Below are 26,252 nucleotides of genomic sequence, written 5' to 3'. Positions count from 1 at the left end.
ACTTCATTAGTTTGCTCTCCAATTGTATCATGATTTGATGAAAACAACTCCTCTTTCTTGTTGTCATGGCCAATGAGGCCTTCTTCCTTACTTGTCATGATTGGTGGTGAGCTATTCAAGCTCTCATTGTTGTTGAAATTTCCTTGCTCTCCGGATAGAGCATCTTGAGGATTGTCCACTATCTTCTTCCATATGGGTGGTGATTCTTTACCCATAGCTTGATCTTTGCATTGAGATGCCAACTTCTTCCTATCACTTTCTCGGCTATAATGATCGACCATAAAATATGGCTCATGTAGTTGGGGAGCTCGCATTATCTTATCAAGATTAAAAGTGATTTGTCTCATCCCCCACTTAAAGTGTAAGCTCTCCATGTTTCACATCAATTACCGCTCCCGCGGTGTGCAAGAAAGGTATTCCTCATATGATAGGAATGTTGGAATCCTCCTCCATGTCAACAATGACAAAGTCTACCGGGATGAAGAATTTGCCAATTCTCACGGGCACAACCTCCCATACCCCTAAAGGTATCTTTGTTGATCGATCCACCATTTGAAGCGTAATGTTGGTGCATTTGAGTTCTCCCATTCCTAGCCTCTTGCATACCGAGTATGGCATGAAACTCTCACAATTGCTCCAAGGTCACATAATGCTTTGTTGATTGTAGTGTCGCCAATGGTGCATGGAATACAGAAGCTTCCCAGATCTTTGAGTTTTGGAGGTGAACTTCCTTGAAGAATAGCACTACTCACTTTAGTGAATGCAATAGTCTCTAACTTTCGGATGGACTTCTTCTTTGTAAGAATATCTTTCATGTACTTTGCATAGGCCGGAACATGATTAATCAATTCCGTGAATGGGATTAAGACTTCTAAGTTCTTCATAATTTCCATGAACTTTCCAAGTTGTTCATCAAACTTAGGCTTAGCTTGACGACTTAGGAATGGAATTCTAATCACAATAGGCTCTCTTTCCTTAGCCTTCTCTTCATTCTTCTTCTTTGAAACTTCTTGGATGGTGGGTTCTTCTTCTTCCTTAGAGTTCTCCACAACTCTTTGCTTGTCACTAGCATCCATAATGTCTTCATCAATTGGCTTTTTCGGCCCTTCATACCTTGTACCACTCCTCAAATGGATGGCACTAACCGACTCATGTCTAGGGGGATTACTTTGAGGTGGTAATTACTCCTTTTGTCTTTGAGAGCTAGAAGATGCTAATTGAGACATTTGGGTTTCTAACATCTTCGTGTGGGCTAGGATGTTGTTGATGGTGATATCTTTGGCTTGGCTATCTTTTTGCATTTGGGTGAAAAATTCTTGTTGGTTGTTTTGTATTTGGAGGACCGCTTTTTGAACATCAAAGCCTTGGTCATTGGATTGATTGTAAGAGGGTTGATTTTGATAACCTTGGCTTTGGTTACAAAAGGGTCTTTGATCTTGATTTCTCATTGGAGGTGGGGTGTATGTTGGTTGAGGGTTTTGAACATTTTGGCTTTTGTATGAAAGATTTGGATGGAATTTGGTATTCTCATTGTAATAGTTGGAATAAGGGGTAACACTCTTGTATGTTCACTTGTTCCCCTACATTCACTTTGGTCATGTCCCAAAGTTCCACAACTCTCACATACTCCACTTGGAATTGAGGATGATGCCACCATAGCATTAACATGTTGTTTGGGTGATTTGGAAGCTTCATAAAGCTTAGCCATGGCCTTCCCAAACTTCAAATTGATGGTGTCAATATGAGCACTTAGTTGAGCACCCAATTGTGTGATGGAATCTACCTCATGCTTTCCTCCTCTAGTAGCCTTTCGAGGCCTACTATATTGTGAATTATGAACCGCCATTTCTTCAATTTTGGCCCATGTTTGATTGTCATCAACTTCGGTAAACATACCATTGGATCCCATATTGAGAATGTTGTGGGAGTCTTCATATAGACCATTCCAAAATTGTTGCAAAAGAAACCACTCGCTAAGTCCATGGTGTGGACAAAAACGACAAGTGTCCTTAAATCTCTCCCATGCTTCATACAATGATTCCTCATCCCTTTGCTTGAACCCGGTGATTTGGGCTCTCAATATGTTAGTCTTCTCCGGAGGATAGAATTTCTTGTAGAAGGCAAGTGCCAACTTCTTCCATGAGTCAATACCAAGGGTAGCCTTGTCTAGGCTCTTCAACCATTGCTTTGCAGTACAAATCAAAGAAAAAGGAAATAATACCCATCGGATTTGATCTTGAGTAACTCCGGTTTGAGAAATCGCATCACAATAGTCACAAAAAGTCTCCATATGTGAATGAGGGTCTTCACTAGGCATCCCTCCAAATTGACTTCTCTCAACTAATTGTATGAATGCAGATTTGGCAATGAAATTACCGGTTAAATGCTGTGGTGTAGGAGTACCATTTGGTAGGTTCTCCTCGTTTGGTACGGAATGTGATAAAAATTTAGGCATTGTGGGTTGATTTTGTGGTGGATTTTGTATTGGGTTGTCCTCTCCTTCTCTTGCAAAAGGGTTGGTAAACTCAATGTTATTTGGTTGAATGTCCACAATCTCTCCAATACCTCTTAAAGTACCTCTAGCAACTCTTCTATTGTTGGTTAAGGTTCTTTAAATTTCAAGATCAATGGGCAAAAAGTTACTTTGTGATCTCCTAGTCATGCAAAATATCAAACAACTTGAAAACAATTAGAACAACCTTGAGGAGATTGACTTCCCCAAGGTAAAGAAAGACACAACTAAAAACAATTAATGAAAATCAAATCAAGTTAACACTGTCCCCGGCAACGGCACCATTTTTGGTCCGGTGTAAACTCGTCGTCAAAAACTACCAACCAAAACAATATTTATAACTTCACAAACTACTCTTATAAATGAGGCAAGTAAAGGTCGGATCCCAAGGGACGGGTATTGATGTAGGATTCTCAATTGCAAATGGTTGTGTCTTAGGGTGTCACAATTTGGGTTGAGATGAAATTGGTCTAAACTAATTAAGAGGATGAATAAAAACAAAGTAGAGCAATTAAAGGGGTTTGTAAACAATTGATTAAAAGCACTAGGGTGTCATGGGTTCATAGGGGATTCATGGGAGTTGATCATACAAACATGTTTACAATTATATAGCAAGCACTTATTGTTGTGGTAGGGTCGAGTTGGTGTATAAGCTTACAATCCCTAAGAAGGTTTGGGTCTCGGAACCGAATCGATTTGAATGTACAACACCTACAAGTCGACTTAATCCTTCCTATTCAACTATATGCATGGTCTAATGAGGCTCGAGTTGGTGTATAAGCTTACAAGTCTCATTGAAAAGATAGGTAATGGGTAAAACATGCAAGGATTCATAGGCTCGTATTTCATCAAACATAACATGTGCATAAGTTGAAATCACAACAAGCAAGCAATTTATGAAAACATATTAGATTAAGCATGAATCATTCCCCATATTGGTTTCCCCTAATTCCCCATTAACCCTAGCTAAGGAAACTACTCACTCATGATCAAGTTTAACATGTTAATAAGATTGTCAATCATACTAACAAGGCAAAACATGATGAATAAATGAAAGTGATTAACAATAATTAAACAAGGTTAAGAGAGAATTATACCTATGAAGATGATTCCAAATAATAAAGCAAAGAATAATAGAAGTACTTAATGATTGATAGAAGGTTGTCAATCCTCCAAATAAACCCAAATAATCTTCTAATTACCCGAAATAAAGGAAGAACAATAGAGAAATTAAGGAAAGATTAAGATGTGATTAATATTGAGAATTGTATTACAACTAAATTAAGACTAATTTGAGAGTATTAAGACTTAATTAAGGATTGATTACAACTTGAAAAAGCTTGATGATAATCTAGGTAGTACAAGGGGTTACTAAGGGCTTAAATGACTATTACGACCCTAAGAAAAGTTTAGGAAATGCTCCTCTCGAAGGAAATGAGCAGATTCCTGTGCTAGTCTTGCCACGATCCGCCCGTCCTGTGCTGTGGCACGGGCTCTCTGACTTAGGATCCGCTCGGACCCAGGGGAAGACGCTCGGCTCCTTGCGTTGCAATCCACTCGTCTTGGGCACAAGACGCCCGGATCTTGCTGTTGTGAGACGCCCGGATCGTGCATGATCCGCTCGGATTCCTGGTCAGACAGCTTCACTTCTTTTCCTTCCCAACAATCCGCAAGGATCGTGTTGGGGATGCTAGGATCCTTTCGACATTGCCCATTTCACTTTATTATCTACTTAGGCCTCTAGTATTGGTCTTCTCTTTGATGCTTGGTCATTAGATGCGATCAATTTAGCTCCATTTCGCCTCATAAATGCAAGGTTAGCACTCCTTTCCTACCAAGGAGACAAAACCTCAAAGAATATGCAAAATGGGAAACTAAAGATAGAAAATCACTACTACAAAAAGCGTTATGAACATCACTTTATAGACTTCGGAGTTTTAGAAAACTAATGTACAAAATAATAGACATCCGAGATCTAAAAAAACCGATGTCTATATAATTTAATATACATCGGTTCAACTTAAAAACTGAGGTCCATTTTAAATAACATCAAACATATACAATATCTGATGTCTATTAATTTCCCCAAAATTGACTTTAAGTAACCCATCCGCGTATATCTCCATTCTCTATCACTCGTTCACTCTAACCTAACTACTCTACTCACAGTTACTTACTCGTTCAACATCCCTCGCGCTAACCCATTGGTTCCCTTGCCTCACTCAAAAGCACACCACCACACCTTCGCCCATAACCGCCGACCACCACCCCATCGCCCATAACCGCCGACCACACCCTATCGTCCCTTGCCTTGTTCGTAAACCACCACAATCCATTCTCCCGCTACCGTTCTATCCAATTCACCATAGTCCATAACCCTTTCGCCCCAACAATAACCTTCCGCCACCACCACGCACAGGCCGTCGCTGGTCATCCACTTTGATGATCATCTACACCGTCGCTAGCAGCCGCCTTACGTCACCCTACCCGGCCTGCAGGCTACTCGCTTCATTGGTACAACTACTTTTCATATATTTCTATAGTTATTAGTATAAATTTTGAGGAATAGAAATTTGTAATTTATAAATTTTGTATAATTTGTATTCAATTTGATTTGTTAGTATTTTATTGTGGCCAATTTAGGGAAGTATATCATTTGCTTGAAGGTTAATTGTAGTCAATTATGTCGTGTTTTGTGTGTTGATGTGCCTCTATTTTTTCTGCTCCATGCTTTAAATCAGGTTAAATCAGGACTGTTTCTGATGTTCTCGTTTTAATGGGAGTATAGAGTTTGACAGAGACAATGAATTGTTTGCGACTGCTGGCGAATCTAGGTGGATTAAAGTCTTCGAGTACTCCTCTGCTAGAATTTCTTCTTCAAATAATTGTGTGCAATCAGTCAGTCTCTATCTTGTATGTTTGGTTCCCTTGTGTTGCAATCTGTTTTAGTAAACATAGCATTTTTGATAATTGGGTTTATTCAGGTAGTGAATGAAGCAACACAAGTAGTGACTACGTTGGTATTGTGATAGGATTTGTAGCTGTTCAAGCAATTTGATAGGCTACAGACAAATTCAATGCTGCAGTGATGATAACTTAAGAAGAATCACTTGAGCAAAGAATGCAGGAATAACATTTAAGAGAGGAATATGAGAGAAAGGGGAAGATTGTGATTTCATAGATAATGAGTGTCATACATCAGCCGCTATTTAGGCTGATAAATCAAGCCGTTACATTCAATTATTGGGAATGAAATTACTGAAATTAAGACAGATTCTCCGCACATGGCAGGTGTACTCTAGGTGAGCTATCCTTGTACTATCATGTTATTGCTTGTATATTCTATCTGCACATGATTTGTAACTGAATTCAGGTTCTCTATTCTGACCCAGGTTAGTAAATTGACCTATGGTTAGCCGACTCATCCTTTTGTTGTTTGAATTCTGCGCGCCAATTGTAAGATCATTGTCTCCCTTTGATGCTGTATTTATTTGTATAACATTTAGCTGAGCATTATCATCAATTGTAAGATCACTGTTCGGGATTTGTCTTGATCATCAAAGTAACCGTAACTCATACTTATGTTAACATGGATGTGGCACATTTCGGGGAACCATCAATGGATTGTTATTTATGTTAGCTGAGCATTATCATCAATGCTGCATTTATTTGTATAACATTTAGCTGAACATTTCATGAACAGGATAGTCGGCCAGGTGGCCATTTCGGGGAACCATCAATGGATTTTTTCTGGTGAAAATGCAATGAATTCCTATTTATCACTTTAGGTAAGCTGTTGTTTTGAACTGATTGTTTCCGCATTCCAGCTCTGCAATGGATGGCAAGCTCAATTTGCAGCTGGAATCAAGGTATGCTCTTAATAAAGTTATTTATTGTCTCGAGTGTTCATATCATCGTGGCTGCTCTTTTAGCCAATCTTTTACATTATATAATGGTTGTTGAGAGATGGAAGATGGGGGAGATTAAGAACGGGAGGGAAAGGTAATCCTAGACACTAGGCTAATGTCATGGTTGTTGTTTTCCTGTTGATTTAACTGAGGGTCTCTAAGACAACCATTCTGTCATTGACATATGGTGACTGCTTAACTTATTATTGGTAGCTTGTCAGTATTTTGTCATTGAATTGAAACTTTGTGGCTAGTCTATTAGAAACCCACATACATGGGATAAAATTGGTTTGTGGTATTTGACTGTTTTACGTAGTGCTTTCCCTTTCTAAACTTCCCTCTTTTATAGTATTCCCAAACCAAGGCAAAGGTGCTATTCTGCTTCCAGTTTGATGCCCAATTGTTTAATCCCTAGTTACCCTCTCTCACTCTTATGCTTTCATTTGAAGACTCATGTGCTTCATGTCTGTAGGTTGTTGGATCGTGAGGGGATTAACGCCGAGCAACTTGCAAGGGATCTGAAGTCTTTTGAGCTTAAGGTAAATGTTGCTGCATTCTTCCTATGAGTGAACCTAATTCTTCTTGCTAGCATTGCCTCCTAAAATTTGTGCGCGTAATGTGGACTATCTCAAAGTTATGTAGTGACTTATTTTCTAGATTTGGGCAACTGTTTGTGGTAGTGTCAACTGTTAAGGGCAGTAGAATGCGCTTTGACACTTGGAAAATTGACTATATGACAGTAGATGTTTTGAGCAGGAAGATGCATAACATGATTACAAGAGATTAAATGGAGGGTTGGAGAGAGAGCTAGATAAGTAACTCTGTAGTTACATGTTTTGAGCAGGAAGATGCATAACATGATTACAAGAGATTAAGTGGAGGGTTGGAGAGAGAGCTAGATAAGTAACTGTGTAGTTACATGTTTTGATAGAAAATATGGACTCTGTTGATGATTTTGCGTACTTATTTTGTTTTATTATTGTATTTTTCATTCTCTCCCCTTTTCCATTTTTCTCACATCACTTTGATGGTACCACATGGCGGTATTCATGTTAACTGGCCGTAAATCATTTCGAGACTAAAGATTTGTTGTTGTTGCTCAGTGTATAGAGTAGCTAATTCTTTTTTAACTATTTTTTCCCTCTGAAGACTACATACGAGGATGTTTTTCCAGCTGAAGCAACAACTGTTGAGGAATATCTGCAACAGGTACTTTCCCTATTTTGTGAGTTTAAAAGTAAGAAATTGTTTGTTGCTTTCAAGATTCTTGAAACGTCTTGGTATTTTAGCTTACCTGTTTGTGACTTGAAATCTTAAGGATCGTGATCGGCGTGTACTTATATGCATCATTGAACTGTTGTGTTGAGCCAGATTTCTATGTTGATATTTTGTTTTCTCGTTAACTTTGTTGTGTTGAACCAGATTCTCTTGGTAATATGCCCAATGGGAGATGAGCAAATCGGAGGCTGCCAAGTAGTCTTGTCTCTTCGGCCTTTTTTTTAAACAATTAGTCAGTTTACATATCGGTTTATATTTTTGTATAGGTTAGTCGTTTAAGTAAATTTGACACATTATGTAGATGAAAATCTTTTGTAATTGGCTTTGGATAACCGATTGATTGTATACAAATATGTTTTGTTGATTATGGAATCATTTTGCATTGTCATCATGTGTACGACTAATAAGGGCAACAACGTAATATTTTTTTTTTATAAAAATTATTAATTATAGACATCGGATTTTTGCAAAAAACTGATGTCCATTGATCAAATAGACATCGGTTTTCCTAAAAATCCGATGTCCATTGATCAAATAGACATCGGTTTCCCTAAAAATCCGATGTGCAAATTTTAATGGACATCGGTTTAAAATCCGATGTCCATTAATCCACAATGGACATGACCAAACTCTACATCGGTTGTGTATCCGATGTCTATATAGCGAAAAGTCCGATGTCCATCACAAGTTTTGTAGTAGTGAATGACCCAATTATATGCTATAAAGCATAGGAACGAGATTAATTCGGGGCTAAATATGCTCAAATATGAATCACATCAGTCAGTTATACTGTGCATTTGTTTGTTGGCTAGTGGTATAGATGACGTGCGGTATCAGTTATATACCAAACGGAATGAACTAACGCCACCCATTATGGGATTTATGTGGTCTATGTTCGGGGGGTGGCCAGAGTCGTCAGTTATACGCTCTGGGTCCCGAGTGTCGTTCGGTGTACAGTTATTGCATTGAGGGGTCTGGCCGGGTCTTAGGCACATAAGCAGTGGTGATACGCTATACATAGTACCGTGGAGTATCAGTTATATACTTCACACCGACGGGGAGTCAGTTATACGATCCGTCAGTCAGAGTATCAGTTATATGCTCTGACAGGTTAGGGTGTCATTTATACGCTCGAGCCGGTGTTCGTTTTATACCCTATGCGTATTGTGTGGAAGCATTGGTTATATGCTCTAATTGGTATGATGTGTGGTGTTCACCCTATTCGCTATGCTTTGTTGCTAGCTTTATGCCTTATGTTGCTATTGTTGATTGGTAATGTTTGTGTCTCGTAATATGTGGTTTCATTTGAGTTATCATTTTTAAAGGATTGTCTTAATATGCCTTCGTTTAGTGTTAAGTTTACGTTGGGTTTTCATGAGTATAGATGGTCTCACATGTTTACTGGTTTTATATTTCAATTGTTAATGATTGTTGGTTATATTCAATTGTTGTAAACATGACTGGGAGAGCATCTAGTTACTCCCGACTGAATTGTCGACCCCCATTCTCAGGTTGTTCAGATTGTTGCTGACTGGTTGATGCTTACTTGGGAAATGTGCGAAGCGAGCTTAATAATAAAATAGGAGTTTGCTTTTAAGTTTTAAGAACCCTTTGAATAATGTATTAGTTTGGTTTTGGATTTAGTAGTGAACCGAATTGGTCAGGTGTTTCCGCCACCTTAACCCTTTATCAGTATTATACTCTGATATTTACTTTATATAAGTTTTTCCCTTGTTTTATAATCCGGGTTGTTACAGTACTATTCGTTCTTATTGTTACGATACCTAAATTGACCTGCTTGTGTTGGATTATGCTTATATTGCAGTTGGTACTTAAATGGGGTATTTGGACGAGTGAGCTAGCGAGCGTTGTACTTACAACGAATGACTTTTCTCATTATAGTTTAGTATTGTACGAAGTATTATAATTGTGCTTTTATTTAGGGATCAAGATCCCGCACGCCTAGCTAAGTTGTTTTTTGTATAAAAGTTTTATGTAACTCAACTTTTAATTTATATGGTGACCCCGCGGTTTTTATGTTTAAAGTTTTTAAAATCCTGTATTTTCCATGGCATATTTTATCATTTATTTACCGTAATAACGCGGGGTTTCACATCAGTATTGAGCTGTGATGAACTATAGCTTGACCAAAATGTGACCTACGAGATAAAAAAAAAATACATAAAAATTGCAAAATGGGTAAAATACAAGAGAAAGCCCTATCTGAGTTGCAATTAGTTTTGCTGAAGACGGGTCGGAGCAAGTGACGGATAATGCCACTCACAAAACGAATAGGGGGACAAGGTGGGGGCACCCCCATGTGCTTTTCCCTCTCTCCTCTATTTGGGTCATTTGTGAGGAAAAATGGTATCGTCACTCCAAGGTGACGGATATGTGCCGTCACAAATGAGATTTTGTGTCTGATTTGATTCTGGTAGAAAAGTAGAAAAACGTGTAAGAAATTGAGAAATCCACGTAAAGACAGAACGACGCATAACCCTGTCGTTTTGAGGATATATAAAAATGGTATATATAGAGACAAATGCGAACACCCATACTTCCTCATAGTCATAGTCATAGTCATTACACCTCAACTCAATATATTTTTTTCTCATCTTCTTATCTTCCTTCCTTGTCTCTTTTCTCCTCATTTTTAATTAAATTAATCCTTTGTTATGCAAAATCAAAGTATGGATGACCATAATCAAGTAGATCAATTGTCTGAAATCACTCATAATTTGGGGAAAACTCTAACCCTAGAATCCTCTTTTCAACTTGAACATAATTCTGCTGCTGATGACGATGTCGATGACGATGATGTTGTTTATGTAATTGATAATGATGATGATGACGACGACGATGTTGAATTTGAGTTTTCGTTTGCTGGAGAAGAGGTTAAATCGCCGGTATCGGCAGAGGAATTGTTCGACAACGGTAAGATAAAGCCGACGATTCCGTATTTAGCGGAAGAAGCGCCGGCGGTGAAGAAGGTGTTTGTGGTGTCCCCGGCAGCAGGGGAGGCGGCGGATGAGGGACCCTACTGCGTATGGTCAACTGATAGAGCCGAGGAGGCAGCGGCGGCGTCTTCAGTGCCGGAAATGAGCAGGAAAAGCAACTCAACAGGGTTTTCGCGGCTGTGGAGAGTGAAGGATCTGTTGGTCCGGAGTAATAGTGATGGGAAGGACACTTTCGTGTTCTTGCCAGGGAAAGGAACTGCGGAGGCGGTGGAGAAGAAGAAAAAGAAGATAATGAAGGTGTTGAATTTGACGAGGATTAAGGTTGGTGGTGGGAAGAGTAATGAAGGGGAAACGTCCTCGTCCTCGTCCTCGTCGAATGTTGATGGGGAAAAGAAAGAGAAGGCGAAGAAAGGGAAGAAAGCGTCAATGTCGGTGGCGTATGAGGCGTTGTATGGGAAGAAAAAGGGTGGGGACAAGTCTTATTTGCCTTATAGGGTGGGATTTTTCACGAATTCCAATGGTATGACTAAGAATGTTCATCCTTATTAGATCAATTAATTAATTCATCAATTAATTAATTAATTTGTACTCAAGAAACTTAGATTTAAGTAGTAGTACTGTAGTAATAATAAGTTATACTCTAGTAAATTCTACTGATGCGTGTTTTAATTCACTATGTGATTGTTTCATGGGTTTAATCATATTATATTAGCACATGAGGAATGCAATGGCAGTAACGTAGGAGGTAGAAGAATCATAATATTCATATGTTATACTCCCTCTATTCAACTCCACTTTACAGGTTTCTCATTTGCACACTATTTACAAGCGGACATTTAACTTCAATTTTCTCTTGATACATAAGTTAAAATATATTCATGTGGAATCTTATTTGATTCGTCTTTAAAAGTACATTAAAAATATCTAACTTTTATAATTTTTGCAAATACGTAGCTAAAGATATTTACCGCATAAAACTCGCGTTGGCAAACGTGATAAAGCAAATATGTAAAGTGGAGTTGAATGGAGGGAGTACTCCGTTAGTCTTATTCTCGTGTGAAACCGTCTCACCTCAAAAATTGTAGTTTGAGTTGGTGGTAGTAGACTCCCTAGTAGTAGTATCTTGTAATAATGGTGATGTAATAAGCAAATCGTCTTGAAAAAGTAAGATGAAGATATTTAAGCAAATTAGTGATATTGGAAATTTGGATTGATATCCAAGTAGATCTTCTCAAATTGGACACATTTCTAGTCTAGGAATTGATTGTATGTGGATTGGTGTTGCGAAGTAGAGCATTATCTTTTGAATCTCAGCTAAGGGAGCGGATCGGATCCTCTTGAAAAGGGAGATTCTGATTCTTAGGCAATCTACCCTACGTAACTACGCTATCTAACGGAACTTCAACCTATTGTTACACTGTTTCCAGTTATCTAACACCCTTTTGTGCTTTACAAAATGTTTGAAAACTAAATTTATGAATTTATAAAATCTCATTGAAGACGGCACGTATCCGTCACTTTGAAGTGACGGATACCATTTCCTCTTACAAATGACCCAAATAGAGGAGAGAGGGAAGCACATGGAGGTGCCCCACGTTGTCCCCCCTATCCGTTTTGTGAGTGGCATTACCGGTCACTTGCTCTGACCCATCTTCAACAAGACTAACTGTTGTGAATTAGTAAGCCAAAATCAATATGTGAGGCACATGGTATAATGCTTTTCAGATTCTGACCAATTGATCCGGATATATTACTCACATATGCTACTTTTAGTGTTCAGACTAGTTTGAAAGCCCGTACTTCGTACGGGTTAATGACCTTGATTATTTTAAAACTAAATTTTAGAACTTTATCGAATAGGTGTTTCGAAGTTCAAATCCGGGTGTCACATAATTCTATAAAAAATGAAATATCTTAATCCCTTATGGTATCTTGATACGTACTTGATTCTAAGCATTAAGTAGCCTCTAAAGTTTTGTTATCTGAAATTCTAGCAAAAATTATTAAATACTAATCATCATAAGTGTAAACCCAATCAGGGCGCTTTGATAGCCCTTATGATTAATATTATAAAGATAGGTGTTTCGAAGTTCAAATCCATCACATAATTCTTAAAAAATGAAATAACTTAATCCCTTATGTCTCTTGATACGTACTTGATTCTAAGCATTAAGTAGCCTCTAAAACTTTGTTATCTCGAATTCTAGCAAAATTTATTAAGTACTAATCATCATAAGTGTAAGTCAATGGGGACGCTTTGATAACCCTTATGATTAATACAAAGACAGGTGTGAAATTAATAAATAGTTTACATTTGCTATATTTTGGTAGGGAGAATAAAGCAAATGTAAACTATTGACTGGGATGGAGGGAGTATATATTTTGTTTGAACCATATATCTACCCTTCAAATATGGACAATTACTTACACATGTCATTCTTATAAGTTAGTAATTTCAATTTTTTTTGTTCAATTAATAAGACCGTCTTACATAATAATAATAATAATAATAATAATAATAATAATAATAATAATAATAATAATAATAATAATAATAATAATAATAATAATAATAATAATAATAATAATAACTAATCTTTAATTACTGATACATAGAGTTCATTTTTATGTTCTTTCTTTCACAATGCATTTGTAAGTTGTAATGTATACTCCTATGATCATTTTATTGCTATCATGCCACCGTAAAGGCGTAAAAGATAAATCCGTCTATGTTTTTGGTTAGTATAAGTAAACATACAATTTAGTGACAACAAAATTATAGTTTGTTAAATTTTAATTTCAACCGTTAATAATAGAAACTCTTAAGAGCTCTCTTTCACAATAGTTAAGTGACTCAAAAGTTTTTGGGTTGATTCCCAAGTTTCAAGGATGACTTCTATTTATAATCATAAGATTACCATACCTTATGCATGTTAATCTTCCAATGTGGGACAAATCTACTATTTATACGTAGTATATTCACATCACCTCAATTATTTTTCAATGTAAGACAAATAACATACTAATAAATACACCATCTTTTTCACACCTAGCTCGACATCCAACCGAATCCCAAAATACGGACAATTGCTACTCATTATATCTAATAGTAGTTATATTTAATATTAAATAATGAGCAAATACTAACAAACTAATCTTATCTAGAGTCTAAATTTTTTCGCACATATATAGGTAAAATTTGTGCAATTTAATCTTATTGCTTACAAACTAATATTATCTAAAGTTCAAAGTTTTTCTTACGTATAAAATTAACATTTTTTCTTATAAATATTAAGTAGTTTTTAAGGGTTGGACTCTCTAGATGAAAAAAATGTTAAAACTTGAAAAATTAACATTATGTAACGTTACTTTTAAAGTCTCTTATATAATAGGAATACTACTGATGTTCATTATTTAAAAATCCAGCTTAAAAGTTAAAAAATAAATAACTTATTGTTAAACTACTAAATTTGAGTAGAAAAGAAGATGATATAACAATATATAATTATATAACTGTGAAACCACCAAAATCAAAAGTATAATACAAATAAATTTCACTATTGTGGAGGTAATAATACAAACTCTAATAAAAGCTATATAAGACAATATTTAAGAGATTCAAAAGATTTTGAGTTGATATTTAAGTTCTAAGGATAACTCATATTTATAATCATAGAATCACCCCCACATTATGTTAATCTTTCGATGTGAGACAATTCCACTATTTATAATAATAGGATAAGCACACCTTATGTTAATCTTTCGATGTGGGACAATTCTACCATTTATAATAGGATGACCACGCCTTATGATAATTTTCCGATGTGGGAATAATTCTACTATTTATACGTAGTATGCTCACCACATCTTATTATTTTACAATGTGTGACATATAATATACTAAGAATTACATCATCTTTTTCGCACCTAGTTCGACATCTAACTCGATTTAATAACGTTTTGTTCTTTGGATTTTCCCCCTTAACTGATGTATGAACTCCTTTTGTAAGTCTTTTAATTTAAGTACATATTTAAACAAAAAAAGGTTGAAGACGGATAATTCTGTCTTAAATAAAAATACATGGATAATAAAATACAAATAAATTTGGTATTAAGACTATCTAGGCTGTTATGGCCTATGGATTTTTTAGGAAAATGTTTTTGTAGCATTTTATTATGAGTGTGTTGGCAGTTCCTAAAGCTAATATGGTAGCTGAACCTTGAGCTTTTTGCTATACTTGGATTTCTTCAACTGTTGTTCGCTTAATTATTTGACTAATATTTAGTGAGTTGGTTCCATTGTAATGAATCATACCTAACTCATTTTTATATTCTCATTCTCATTAAATTGAATTAATCAATATTAATCGCTTTTAAGACTTATTAATTATGGAGATCATGCATACTTATTGTTACATTTGTTAGTTAGTCTTATCGGTGTTCGATTGTTAGATTAAAGTATAATATAATTAGATAATTGAATTAAGAAAATCAAGGTCACTTGTATCAATTTAACTGTTAGAGCACAACAAATGTAACATATAAGACAAATGTAACATATAAGAGCTCTTTAAGACAAAACTTAAGAGACTGAAAAGATTTTGGGTTGATATTTAAGTTCAAAGGATGACTCATATATATAATCATAGGATCATCACACCTTATGTTAATCTTTCGATGTGGATAATTCTATTATTTATAATTAGATGACCCCACCTTATGATAATTTTCTGATGCGGGACGATTCTACTATTTATATGTAGTATATTCATCACACTTATATTATTTTTCAATGCGTGACATATAACATACTAAGAAGCACGTCTTCTTTTTCTCGCCTAGTTCGACATCCTATACTGCCTATTAATAATCTTACTTTTTTTCTTTTTTTTTTTGTGTGCAAATGATATGAAATTCATACTCTAATAATTTCATTTTTTTTATCCCAAATCTAATTATATAATTATATAATTTTTTTCGATAGTTTTTTATCAAATGAAATTTAAAATGTTTTTTTATATAAAAATTATCAACATGACTTGGATATATAATATAGGAAAAATATATTATAATAATTAAAAATATTCACTTTATTTTTATATCATATTGTGGAGATATGATACAAACTTTTAAGAGCTCTTTATAACAATACATAAGAGACTCAAAAGATTTGGGTTAGTACCTAAGTTTCAAGGATGCCTCCTATTTATAATCATATAATTAACCCACTTTGTTAATCTTTCGATGTGGGGCAATTCTATTATTTATACGTAGTATATTCTCCACACCTACATTGTTTTTCAATGTGGGACACATAATGTATTAAGAATTACAACTAGTCTTGTTATAGACGGATATATCCGTTTATAGCTAAAGACGGGTCAAATAGCTTGAAAGTGGTGAGTCTTTAGTTATAGACGGATATGTGCCGTCTATAATGAGATTTTGTGTAAGAATTAAGAGGTACATTATCATTAGTATGTGCAAATGCTATAAAATTTATACTCTAATGATAGCATTTTTTTATCACGAATCTAATTATATTATTTTCATAATTTTTTTAATAATACTTTGTTGTCAAATGAAATGGAAAAGTTTTTATGTAAAAATTGGAAATATCACTTGAATATAATTTAGGAAATATATATATATTATAATAACTAAAAGATTCTGCACTTTATTTTTTACATCAAAAATTATTGTTTATGATACTTTCCTAAATTGATTTTTGATGATTTGGACGCTTTAAAATCGCTCGAAAAAAGCCTCTTTTATAAATATATATATATAGATTGTGTCCTTTTAGAATCAAATTTGTTGTGTTAAATTGAGTTGAAGAATCAAACTATAGGGATTCGAACTAAACCCAACTATAATGTTATTACCACGAAAATATTTTAAATTCTTTTATCATAATATTATTTAAAATTTAGTATTAATTAAATAATATTATATTAGTGTAGATCCTGCGCAAATGCGCGGTATTTAGATAATAATTTATAAAGACGTTAAATATTATAGCTTGGTAACATGCTTAAGCAATATAATAGAGAAAATTTGATAGTTTTCATATCAGATAAGATTGACGTTTTAACTGTACCTAATTACATAAATTACTTCACTATTACGTATAATAATATTATACATTAACCAAAATAATAACCTCAAGCAATGACTTAATTATACAATAAAATTCGGAAATTGGCAAAAGAAGATAATCAACTTGTAGTACATTTGTATCAAAAGACAGGAAAATAGAATTATAAAAAAAGAATTTGTGCATAATATTTTGTCTCATATCATACGTATTATTGATGCAGTACCACATGTATAACAAAATTAAAATATCTCATCAATGTGTGTTTACAAATTAAAAATTAGTAGTTGTATCTCCTATTTATGGTATAGAATTAATACGATATAATGTGAGGAGTGATGACCAATCATAAAGCATTTCACTTAGGCGGTATTAATATAATATAATGTGAGGAGGAAGGACCAATCATTAAACACTTCACTTAGGCAGGAAAAATTTAGAGAGTTTGTATTCTTGTAGTAGAGGAGAGATTCTTCCACATGTCGCCTCTATTACTAATATTAAATTGTTCCACATGTCAAAATTTTATTAGTGGTGTATAGAAGATTCTATACACTGAATGTAACCGTTACAAATTTTAAATTGAGCCGATGGATATATTTTTTAGCCGAACTACTTATCATATAGTTTCAATAAATTTTTATCATAAAATTATTTAAAGAAAAAGAAAGGGAATTTCCGTATCACAAAAAGACTGAAGATAAATTTGTAGGGAATGTAATATATTGAATCTTGTAAATATTTACATGTAAAAATTATGCTCATTTATAACTCATCATACCTATAATATATGCTAGAAATACTTGGCCCAATTTAGGAAATATTTTTTAGGCGGGAAAAATGGGAGTTTCAGCTATTCATTTAGTAAATAGGGGATGTGAATTAATAACAACATATAACTTCCTAATATTTTAAAATAAACAAGAAATCAAGACAGTATGTAGAGAATAATTTTGATAAAGAATTTGACCCGAGTTGACCCAACTTGTTTTCTCAAGGGTCGAGCCCCAAATATTATGACTTGATCGACACGAACCTGGAATGACCCGTTAATTTAGGATTGAAACCTGACCAACTTGTCCGACTTTATGTTTCAAAGATAAATTTATAGTAATTTTGAATATAAAACATATATGACACAAATATTAAAATATAATACTCTCTTTCTCTTTCATCCAAATCAAAGGTAACACTTGTTTTTTGCCACTATTTATGGTCGTAAGAAATCTTTGATATCAACACTATATATTAATTCCAGAAACCAAGGGACTTCAATGTAATTAAATAAATTTATACAAATTAATTATACTATATAGTTTTAAATCGCTAGCACCGTGTGATGGACCTGATAAAGGGATCTCAATGTAAATATTATATAGTTTTGGTTAAAAGTATAATATAATGATGCCTTGATGAAGAATATTGATGGAAATTACATTAAATTAAAGTAATTAAATTTAGAAAACACAAGATTATAGTAATTTTCCTTAAAATTAACATGTCCCGCTTATGGAATTAATTAGTATCATCATAGAATTATACATTAAATTAAATGCAGTAAAAGTAATAGTAGCAGAAACGAGATTAATAAAATAAACGGTATTAATTTGGGAATAATGACAGTTATAATAATGATGGTGAGAGTAGTGAAAGTAACTACGAATGTAGTGAAAGTAACAGTGGTAACAATGAGAAAAAGTATGAACAATTAAATAACCAATCGACTAAAGGAAATATTTTATTTATTTAAATATAGGCCGGATAAAATTAACGGGAATAATGAATTTAATAGAAAAAATAGAGGAATTAGTAAAAGAAACAATAGTAACCACAAGAGTAGTGAACGTAATGATATTAAGAAAGAATGTCGTGAAAGTAATAATATTAATAGCGGGGTAGTGAACGTGTCTCATAATTTGAAAATAAATTTTACATTTCATCATAATTACAAGATATGAACAACTACAACATAGTTTATTTCATTGAAAAGAAAATTTAACGGTAAATAAAGGTACAACATAGTTTATTTCATTGAAAAGAAAATTTAACGGTAAATAAAGGTAGCCCGGGCGAAGCCGGGCACCAAACCTAGTTATTCTTAATCTATAAGACAAAATATAATCATGTGAGATTTTGTTTGATTTATCGTCATGAATGTTATAAGAATATCAAATTTTTATATTTTTTTAATAATGTGTAATTAAAGATATTCACGTTGCAAAACGTGTCTCAACAAGTGTGCTAAAGCAACTGTTATCTTTGGTTTGGATAAGAGGAAGCATGTTATAGTAATTGAAATTTTTTTTAAGTTTAGTACTTTAGGGGGTGTTTGTTTCGTACTTGAGTCTAAGTTTGGAATCATGAATCCTATCGGGTTGGAGCTTAGTTTCTCGTACATGGCTATTGTTTCAATTTTAGGTGGTATAGGTTGGAAACTTGGAAATCAACCAAATCTAAAATTGCTTAACATACCATTTTTTTTTTAAAAAAAAATATTACTATAAATTCATGTAAATAAATACGTAATCAAATAAATATATATAAAAACATTTTCTTTGCAAAATGTCATAGTTTCTTTTTTTTCATTTTTTTTTAATTCTGATTTGATACGCATGCGTATCAATTTCATACTCACGCCTGTCATTTCGTGACGTTACTCACTTCTTGGTTAACTTTTATTCATACTTTTTAAAAATTAAATTTACATTAAGATAAAATATGAAAATTAATGAGTTGTCGATTTAACCTATAACTAATAGGTAAAAAAAAAACAATGTATATATGGTGCATACATTGCGCGGGATCTAAATTAGTAATTTATTTATTAAGAATTTGTTATTTGCCAAGATCACTCATCTATAAAACACAAATTCTTGTTTCAGACGGGTCATTTTCGTCCGAAATAATAAGGCGGGATTTTGTGATCATTTTAAGGTCAAATCTAACCACAATGGTCCAGCTAATGTTACGGCTTATTGATAACTTTTTTTTTTTCAAAAGTGGTCGGTCACCTTTGGCCATCTAATATTTGAGCCCAAGAAAATTGTGAAACCAAATCCAATCTAATCTATGGAGCACTCCGTATGGGAATAAACAACCCGATTTGTTCCAACGCAAGGGAGTCGAACACGTTGTTAAAGACTTGATGAATTGATAATGCAACTGAATATTTGAGGTAATAATATTTGAATGAAAGCGGCCTAACATTTACTCTTGTAATTTGACGGAAGGAGAAGTAGTTCAATCTAGTGAGAAGTTGAACATGAAATTGTTGTTCAGAAGTCGGAAGCTTCAAATAAGCCGCCCAAATCCCTTTTTGATCGCTTTTATTTCGCATCAATAAGGCACCTCTCACAAGTGAAGAAGCAGCGTGGGTGGTGGGGCAGCACACTGTGTTTCCCACTCACACCTTAAATGGGTTTTTTGTGTGGGAAAATGATATCCGTCTGACCATTTCAAATGAATATGGGCATATAACGGTCTGAAATAAGAATTTGTGAAGCCGGTAAAATAACTAATCTTATAATAACATCCTAAACCGAAGACGAGCAAACTGGGCTTGAAATTACCCAGTTGCCAGCTCTTTTATCTCAAATTGAATGCGTGTTGGATTATAGTATCTCAGTATTGTCCTGAACAAAAAGCTAAACAGGACAGAATTGCACAGCTTTCTGAGAAAATAAAGACATGGCTTTCTATAGAACTTGAGATGGACACTGATTTCACCATTTATGAACGTGGACCAGATTTCCAGAAGGCTTAAGGTATCTTACTATCACTCTTGAGGAACTGGACCATTTTAACTACTACTTTCTACTTTCTTCTCTAGTTTACACTACTTGTTTACATATTTACCCAAGAAAATGAGTCAATTTCCTCCTCTTTGTTTACACACAAGTTAGTGCTAATATGCAAGAAGGTGTCTAGGGACCACCATCGTCTACCACCACTAAATAGATAACTATTGACTAAATACACCTCAAAACGAAAATAGATAACTTCTCACCTGAACCAACACCTCCTCTCTCGGTGGTTTCATCAGAGAATTCATATGAATAATATCATTTCATAAACAATAATTTGCTAGCATTGAAAGAGGGTATGGTCCCATAGAGGGCACAAAAAGAGACCAAACCTAGAGGAATGACTGACACTTCACAAGCAACTACCATACAGTAAGTATTACAGTAACAACCTTTCATCACCATTCAAAAGGTATATCTTCCTATGTTACTTATCTTACTACCACTGTTGAAGGCGGTCACCACTATTTTGCGTGGAAAAAAAAGATTTAAAATGAAATATCCAAGTATTCTGTGACGTCAAAATGAATTGTCGAATTAAAATAGGTGACAATCACACTATGCATTGTTAGGTTTTAGTTTGTCAAGAGCAAGTTATAACAGAAAAGAATGTTAGAATACACTTGGTTGATGATGCCAAGTTCCCTTGTTATTTGATTGTTTGTTTTTAGTTACAAATGCTTAGTGATTGAAGCAATCAAGTGGACTCTCAAGAAGGCTTAACATGATCAACATGAAGTCAAGACAATGATATGTTCCTAGCCTTAGTCGAAAGTTGTAAGAGTAAATGTAACATTCTCATTTACGTCAAGTGCCTGCAAAATCATGCAACAGTGCACTGCACTAGGGTTTCTGATACTACCGTATGGAGGAAATTTTATATGAAAAGTTTAAGTGTTGAAATCTTTACAAATTCCACATTCCCAAAGCTTTAACATTTGAATTATCAAAGTTTGAAAACAAATCTGAAAATTGAAGTCATTAATCTCCATTGTTAAATCCTTTAGATTTGTGTATTTGCTTTTTACTAAAATGGTAAGTTGAACTTGTCAAAGTTTTAAAGCTAGAAAATGTTTTTTGCTAATTTGGTAAAATGTCACATGTTGAGTGTTTTGGGAAGAGTTTTTTTATTTTGATTAAAGACTTGTGCTTTAAACCTAAAACCTAACACTTACCAACACTCAAAGGTTACCTATTTTATAGTGGATTTAATTAACCTAAGTTGTACTTCTTAGATGATCAAATCCATTATAAATAGTGTGCCTTAGCTTCATTTATTTTTCAAGACTTTTCAAAGCATTTATTGTAAAACCTTGCAAATCATTTGTGCATTTAAAGCCTTTTTCTTTAAGCATTTGCAAAACATTTTCAGATTTTAAAAGTCTTCGTTTGTTTTCAAAAAGCTGTAAACTTCCAAGTATCAGTTCGCTGCAATGTGACATAATGAGTTTGTTCCACGATTCTCGTGTTTAAGTCTTAATCGTGATCTCCATGTTCATTAAGTGAACCCTTGAGATTCAAAGACTCTGTAAACCTGTGAGATAGAACATATAAACTCTTGAAGCGGAGTAGCTTTGAGTTTGAGTGCAATCGGGGTAGATTGACGAGTTATTTTCATTGTAAGGGTTTAGTTGTTTGAGTAAATTACTAAACAAGCAATAAAATAACGGCTGGACATAGACCTCGCAGTAGAGGCTGAACCAATTTTTAAAATGTCGTTTGTTTGTTCATTTACTTTTACGTTCTCTTACTTTGCTCCTTCTCGTTCATACTTATTTAAGTTCTATGTCATAGTCAACTATACTGTGACATAAAACTGTTGTATCATCTTGTGAACTTACATTGCATTAAGTTTCTCAAGGTTTGTGTAATACCCGTCCTTTTAGGGACCCGTTGACCGACGTTGACTGACCTTAGACATTGATCTTGACCTTGGGAAACTTTACGAGTGATGACTTGTGACGTGGTGAGTTTTGGTTTGTGTGGTACTCGATCTAGCTGAGGCTACTCGATCGAGTAGCTTGGGAGCTCGATCGAGTAGGGGTCACTCGATCGAGTAAGTCAGTTACTCGATCGAGTAACGAGTTTGCAGCGGGGAATTATAAATCGATAACCGTGAAACCCCAAATTATTTCCGCACTTTATTCCTAAACCTAGATGCCGCCACCTCCCTTCTCCTTCACCATAATCCTTACCTTGAGGCTCTTTGAGGATGCTTACAGCATGGGGATGGGATGCTTGAGTCGGGTAGCGGTCTTGACGCCGGGTTGCAATGAATAGGTATGTTATCGTCATCATCATCGTCACCATTGTTTTCAGTTAGGTTTGTAATAATAGTGATAGATGGTTGTACTGTTTGTATAGGTGGTTTGCTTGGTTGATTGGTATCTTTTGGTTGGACGCGGGATCTGTTAGTTATTTAGACCAAATATGACTCATCTTATGATATCAAAATTACATACTAATTTTGTGGTGGTCTAAATCTACATGCATGCATAGACAAATAACTAGAAGATGGTATAAAACCATCTTAAGAGAGAATTTCCTTACATTGGAATAAGACAAGATTTGGGCACTACAAAGGTCTCCTACCTTTGTAGTTCTTGAGCTATTACAAAAAGACGATCCTTCTTAGTCCTCTAGTACTCAAAGAAGAGTACCTCCTTTGGTGGCACCCAAGAATCAACCCAAAAATTACTAGAATTACTAACTAGGTAATTGTAGTAATAACCTTGTAATATGTAATATTATTACACTAATAATATTATATAATGTATATTATTATTTGTGAATTATATTTGGTTTTATGATCAACAAATTGATCAAGCTTTGATGAAGAAAAAAATGAAGAAAGACAACTCTTTTTTCCTTCTTCAAATGAACCGTCCAAGAGGAGTATTTTAGAGGGATTTTTGGTCAAAAATTTCATCCATGCAAATGTGTAATGTAGGGTATATATAGTGCTCTCAAATTTAAACAATTGAGAGGAACATCACATGTGATTTTCCACCAAAATATTGACAAAAGTGGTCTATAAAGACCTCAATTAATTCGGTCCAAATGGACCTCATTTACTCCATTTTGATTTTCGACATTTGTCCCACAAATGCTTATAAGTCTTATATTTAATTATCTTACATAATTAAATATTAATTTAATTATTTAACACTTAAATAATACAAATTAACTACTAATGACTACTTAACTAATAAGTAACCATGAGACCATCTTATCAACATACAATGTGTCAATATTACCCCATTTAGCTAATTTTACAACCTCTTGTAAATTAAAATAGCTAATTACTTTTACCTCAAAACATATACACATATCGTATAAATTTAATTAATTAACTATTAATTATTAAATTTTAATTTAACATTTATTAATTAATTATCGAATAATTAAATAATAAATCCCCTTGGCCCGAGTTCATAACTCGTCATCAAATAACACATTCACTTGACTTATTAAAAGTCAATTAATACAAGGATTTAATTAATTTGTATCTCATACAAATAACTAGTTTTTCCATTTGGGCATCATCCTATAGGTGTGACCTAAAGGTATCAGTTGATCACCGCCATCACACGACAGTAATGTCAAACTCTAGTCAGCCAATCATTACTGATTAACGATGACCAACTGACAAAATAAATAAATAAATCCCTGATATTCCTTTAACGAGATTTAATATGTAAACGCACTTATTGTGGAGGACACTACTCCAACAATCTCCCACTTGTCCGACACAAGTGTGCGTTACCAATTCTCTTGTCCAATAATATCTCCCACTCAATGCAAGATATCTTTTAGGTCGTTCTTGCATGTGATCATATCATAAAGTGGTTTCCCCGATCAGGAGAATGACTGTCTGACCGGATAATCTACTATAGATCTTATCCGAGCGTGACCACGCATTTCCAGTCACCTCTCCTCGAGTGGCCTTGAGATAAAATATGACTTAAATGGACAATCCTGTTGACCTATTTTCTTTGTGCGATACAGATCACAATGACCCAGTAAATGCCCATCGGCCATTTTTTACGGCGCGACCTAGAACAAAAACCTAAGCCACCAGAAAGCCGCACCAACTCAGACAAATAGTCACCAGTCTAAAGAATTGACTCAAGGAATATAGAAATCTTCGCCACGACCCAGCAACAAAAGGACTCTACAAACGGTCATTGTCCGACAAATCGTCTCACAATCCGCCTATGTAATCGACCAGCCATCACTTATGACCATATGACAGTCGAACTTGTCATCTATCGCCTTACAATCTAGTCACTCCGAGACGTCACCTCATTAAGTAACTAGGGATAAAATACAATGTTAATCCAGTTCACTTTAATAGGGTTCGACATTGTCACTACAACCTACTTGGATAAAAACAAAGTATTTAAAATTCAGATATAAAACTGAATACAACGATAAATGTAATTATCATATATGAAATAATAAATACAATATCTTAATTAATACATATCATATAATTTACAACAGTTCTGGCATTCGTCTCAATCCCATCGAAACTACATGACTATCATGTTTAGCTTGAGACAATGGCTTGGTTAAAGGATGAGCGATGTTGTCAGCTGTCCCAACCTTACAGACTGTAATTTCCTTCCTTTCAATTAAATCTCTAATTACATGAAATTTCCTAAGTACGTGTCGAGACTTGTTACTAGACTTGGGCTCTTTTGCTTGAAAAATTGCCCCACTGTTATCACAATATAAAGTGATAGGATCCTCGGCGGTTGGAACTACTTTCAGTCCCTCTAAGAATTGCCTAATCCAAACAGCTTCCTTTGCAGCTCTAGAGGCTGCAATGTACTTAGCTTCCGTTGTAGAATCAGCAGTCACAGACTCCTTAAAACTTCTCCAGCAAACCGCCCCTCCGTTCAACAAAGAGACAAAACCAGTCTGGGATTTCAAATCATCCCTGTCGGTTTGGAAACTGGCATCCGTATAACCTCTTATACGTAATTCAGATTCTCCTCCAAACACTAAGAATGAATCCTTAGTCCTTCTCAAGTACTTCATAATATTCTTGACAGCTATCCAGTGACTCTCACCTGGAGTTTTCTGAAAACGACTCGTCATACTCAAAGCATACGAGATGTCAGGACGAGAACACATCATAGCATACATGATCGATCCAACAGCGGAAGCATATGGAATCGATTTCATGCGTTCAATATCCTTAGGATCAGTAGGACTTTGACTTACTCAAAGTAATCCCACTGCCGATAGGTAGAAAACCTCTCTTGGAGTTTTTCATATTGAATCGGTCAAGAATCTTATCGATATAGGCTTCTTGACTCAAAGCTAATATCCTTTTGGATCTATCCCTATAGATCCGGATACCCAAGATGCGCTGGGCTTCTCCCAAATCTTTCATTTGGAAGTGATTTCCTAACCACTTCTTGACAGAAGCAAGCATATCTACATCATTCCCAATGAGTAATATGTCGTCCACATAAAGAAGTAAGAAAACAACTTTACTCCCACTAAACTTCATGTATAAACATGGTTCCTCAACACTTCGAGAAAAACCATTTTGTTTAATAACATGATCAAAACGATAATTCCAACTCCTTGACGCTTGCTTAAGACCATAAATGGATCTCTTCAGTTTGCATACTTTGTTAGGATTTTTAGGATCCACAAAAACCTTCAGGTTGTGTCATGAAC

At 34.6% G+C, this 26,252-nt stretch overlaps 1 protein-coding gene and 1 non-coding gene across 2 annotated transcripts; both read left to right on the top strand.

The window, feature by feature from the left end:
- Nucleotides 1-1,976: 1,976 nt before the first annotated feature.
- Nucleotides 1,977-2,083, top strand: LOC141625238 (small nucleolar RNA R71). The gene has a single exon (XR_012535028.1). It is a non-coding gene; the product is annotated as a small nucleolar RNA R71 (small nucleolar RNA).
- Nucleotides 2,084-10,250: 8,167 nt separating this feature from the next.
- LOC141623769 (uncharacterized) lies at nt 10,251-11,370 on the top strand. Its single transcript, XM_074439923.1, has one exon. It carries the CDS (start codon nt 10,374-10,376, stop codon nt 11,202-11,204), a length of 831 nt encoding a protein of 276 aa, XP_074296024.1. The 5' UTR covers nt 10,251-10,373; the 3' UTR covers nt 11,205-11,370.
- The last annotated feature ends 14,882 nt before the right edge of the window (nt 11,371-26,252 follow it).

Source organism: Silene latifolia, chromosome X (genome assembly GCF_048544455.1).
Source record: "Silene latifolia isolate original U9 population chromosome X, ASM4854445v1, whole genome shotgun sequence".
Lineage (NCBI taxonomy): Eukaryota > Viridiplantae > Streptophyta > Magnoliopsida > Caryophyllales > Caryophyllaceae > Silene > Silene latifolia.
This window is presented reverse-complemented; position numbering and strand designations above follow the sequence as displayed.

What these genes read in the sequence shown, in the direction of transcription:
- LOC141623769 (XM_074439923.1), top strand. Translation starts at nt 10,374, where the DNA reads ATGCAAAATCAAAGTATGGATGACCATAATCAAGTAGATCAATTGTCT.